The 3,890-nt window shown below is 41.6% G+C and overlaps 1 protein-coding gene across 1 annotated transcript; it reads right to left on the minus strand.

The window, feature by feature from the left end:
- Positions 1-332: 332 nt before the first annotated feature.
- Positions 333-3,601, minus strand: LOC131243187 (NEP1-interacting protein-like 1). Its single transcript, XM_058242349.1, has 5 exons — positions 3,272-3,601; positions 2,190-2,368; positions 1,912-1,995; positions 1,396-1,563; positions 333-657 (listed from the first exon to the last, which is right to left on the minus strand). Exons 1-5 carry the CDS (start codon positions 3,462-3,464, stop codon positions 535-537), a joined length of 747 nt encoding a protein of 248 aa, XP_058098332.1. The 5' UTR covers positions 3,465-3,601; the 3' UTR covers positions 333-534.
- Positions 3,602-3,890: the final 289 nt, after the last annotated feature.

A 3,890-nucleotide genomic window follows, 5' to 3' on the forward strand; every position in this document is an offset into this window, starting at 1 on the left:
TTAATTTCGTACGGCAGTCCAAGCCCCAAAAAATCACATTAGTCCAATGATTCTAATCTAATTATCTGAGCAGAGGGTGTTTACCTGTCAAGTGTGAATAATCATCAATCAACTTCTTTAACCATCCATACCTAATCATCCAAAGTTGTTAAATGGGCCCAGTTGTGAGTGTTTATCTCATTGTCCATCCATCGTAGGGCCAGTCTAGTTGACATGATTAATATCATTCATGTAAGAAGAAACTAGTGCTAAAAAAACTGGATCCTTTACCACCTACCATCATCATATTCCATTGAACTTACATTAAATAATTAAAAAATAAAAATAAAAAATGAGCATGAATATATACATATATTCAGCAGAAGAGAGAGAGAACCAGCTCCATTGCAACACATGCCTAAGAATTAGTTACAAAAGAAGGGAGTAAGAAAGAAGATGAATAATTGAAAGCTTACAATCTACTGCCTCAGCAATGTCATGTACATCTCAACCTCATATACATCTCAATGGTTAAGGATTTACAATAGGAGTTTTCTAGAGATCCTGTCTGCACAGTGGGCAAGAAGCATGCCTGATGAGCCAGTTATCAATGCAAGGTACATGAAAGATGTGCTGACAGTGAGGCAATTTCCGCACCGTCTCCCCAACCTGAAAGTCCTGAAAAAATAAACAAGAGCATAAGCCTGTAGCGATCAGATCACAGCGTTTCATTTTCTTCGTTTTTTGTTTTTTTTCCTTGAGGTACCTTTGGATGTGTTCTCAAATCCCAAATGCACAAGAATTTTGTCCCCACAATCATTGTCAAGTAAGGAGGTCTGCGTGCCCCACACGCAGCCTCTCAACACATAGAAAACGTGGCAACTTGGCTCACGGGTGGAAAACTGGAGCGTGCATAAGATTGAAGATTGGCTCAAGGATGACGATGGCCTAGCACAAAAGTCAGTCATGTCAACTCATCTGGAGGGGCAATGGGTGGCCCACATCCAAGATGCGCATGTGGCCTGCTTGATGAGTGGGCCAGACTTCTGCACCAGGTCATCTGAACATTGTCACCCACGTTACATATGGATCAGATCCCCAAAACGTGCCAGGTTGACAGTGCTGCATGTTAAGGTAGGCATGGGTACAATATGCCCTTAAATCGCTTGTGATTTAGGGTGCCGAAAGTGGAGAGAATAGAAGCCTGCTCAACACCGTTCCACCACAAACACCGATCACATTTTAAGTACATAAGGGGAGCCATGCCAATCACTAAATGGGGAGCCATGCCACCACAAACACCGATCACATTTTAAGTACATAAGGGGAGCCACGCCAATCACTAAATGGAACTACACCCAAACGCCCCCCATATATAATGTTCAATGGAAATCAGTTATGCAGAGTAAGGAGAACCTGTAGGCACACAGAACAGCACATCCCCTCACCAGAACCATCGACAATGTTTTTTGTTGTAATCATCATCTTTGGGAGTTTGTTGACTGAATCTCCAGACAGCCCTTTTGTACCACCAGTGGCGAAAATGTCAGAAACCTCTTCTGTGGTTCTCTCAACGGCATTCATCTGCAAAACAGCATTGTAACCATCATCCCACTGCAATGATTTGATTGGGATCATTAGTCCTCCTCTCCCTCTCCCCTACATGTGAGATTAGGACCAGTCATCAAGTGGGTCCCATGGTGAATGTGATGTCCCAAAAACCAGGCTGGTCTGGTAAACAGGTGGGCCACCTGTACACAAAAAGCATGCAGTAAAAACTAGCTGACCCACAGACCCCACACTGGCCTGAATGTAGGACCATAGTATATACATGGTGGAGCAAGCTTGATGGACAGTCTAGATCTGTAACAAGTGCAGGGTCCTTGTTGTGGAGTTTCAATGATCTAATTTCAGTTAGAGAAGTATAGGTACCTGAGCCTGTACGGCACTGAACATTACAGGGCCAACCTGCTCCCGAACAAGTCGTCCACTCAGAAGACTTGAAATGACGTCTATCTATAAGAATCAAGTTAAATTATGAGTGAATACCCACATAGATTGGATTCAAATGTTTTATTTTTTTTTTCTTCTAAAAAATTTAGAACTGGCACAAACCATCTACAAATTCAGTAATGGACAGAATGATAATACAATCAAAGGAAAAAAGGAACAATCATAGCAAGTGAGTGAATGATATTCAAGTTACTAACCATGTACAGGAGACAGCAAAGCCCAGATTCATCAGAACGCCAGAGAAAAAGGGTTGATTCAAAGACATCAATTGAGAAAACAGCTCCAGAAATAGCACCAACAGAAGCCCCACGGAAGAATCCACTCTCGGTGGCCTGGCCTACTAATGCACCCGTTATGGCTCCAACAATAGAACCCACTACAAACATATGCAAATATTTAGATACTTGTATGAATATCCTAAAATTATGAAACACAAAACAGAAAAGCATTTGGAAGAAGACATTTTCATTTATATGGTTCTGTCTAAAAGATGACAGAGAGAAAGAATCCCAATCACTGAGATTTCAAAATTCAGAAAGAAAGGGGCAGCGACATTAGACCGCAAGAGCCACTGGAATTACTGTCAGCCCTTACATTTACCGGAAACATTGATTTAGCAGACAACATTTGGACCATTCATTCAGTGGGTCCAACCTTGAATGTGATAAAGGGAAAAAAAAATCATAATAATGGGAAATGAATGGCCACTGTTAACATTCAGTGAACAGAAACTCCATCAATGTCATCATCAAGATCGACAGTCGTTGGGCAAGCCAGATGGATGGTATGGACCATGAGACTCATGTCGCATACATGGTACATGATAATGGGAGATGGGTCACTCCAATGCCCTGTTGGGCACATCTGGCTTCAATGATTTCCAAGTTCACAGAAAGAAGAAAACCCAAATGCGTTTTACATGAATTGGTTCATTAAAAGACGATTCCAAGACATGCTTCTGCAGTTTTTGTAGCATAATTTCAGGGGATAATTGGGCATGCAGTTGTTATGGCAGTTTTTGGGAAACATACCATAACTATCAAAATCATATAAAATTACAAACAATAACAAAAACCCACGTCAGAAATCGACCGAAACTCATTAACTTTCGTACTGAAAAATTAAAAATTCCATGCATATGTCTATAAATAGAAAGATATTAACAGTAATGAAGCTTTGTGTATGTAATTCTCTGTTCCCAACCCGAATAAACTCCACTAAACAGGATATAATACAGAATAGGAAACAAAAAACGAAGGGAGAAGAAGAAGAGACTGACCCATTGCAAAAAAGAAGGTGAATATGGCAGATGTTAGCTTCCAAAACATTGAAGAGACTGAAGAGTTACCCATCTCTCTTCCTCTTTCAGCCCAAATGCCCAAAGAAGAAGAAGAGGAAGCAGAGGAAGAAGAGAAAGAAGAAGAAGAAGAAGAAGAAGAAGAGGAAGAGGGGAAGGCACAAAATCTCTCCATCTCTTTTGCTAGCAGAAGAATCAAAGACAAGCACAAGAATGGTGGTGAGATGTTAGGTGCATATATATACGAGGAGAAAGAGAGGCTTAGCCGTTAAGAGAAGAACGGAGAGAGATGCAACAACGAAGTCCGCATTGAAAGCTACTTTGGGAAACGCGGACAATATGGTGTGCGTTTGCTATCCCTATTTAATAGCCTTCGCCGGTCATAAGTGTGCATGTCAATCACGAAGCGGATTGGCTAGCGTACCGCACACCGCACACCGCCAACTTTGCTGGCGTGGGTACGTGTCCCTGGAAGACGAGCGCTGACGCTGCTTCAACTCCGAGTCCCACGAACGGTTCAAACGAGATCAAAGTTACATGGCCCCATTCATCGATTCTGCGAGATCATTTTTGAGCGTGATGTTAAAAATGATTCATAACA

The sequence above is a fragment of the Magnolia sinica genome, chromosome 4 (assembly GCF_029962835.1).
Source record: "Magnolia sinica isolate HGM2019 chromosome 4, MsV1, whole genome shotgun sequence".
Lineage (NCBI taxonomy): Eukaryota > Viridiplantae > Streptophyta > Magnoliopsida > Magnoliales > Magnoliaceae > Magnolia > Magnolia sinica.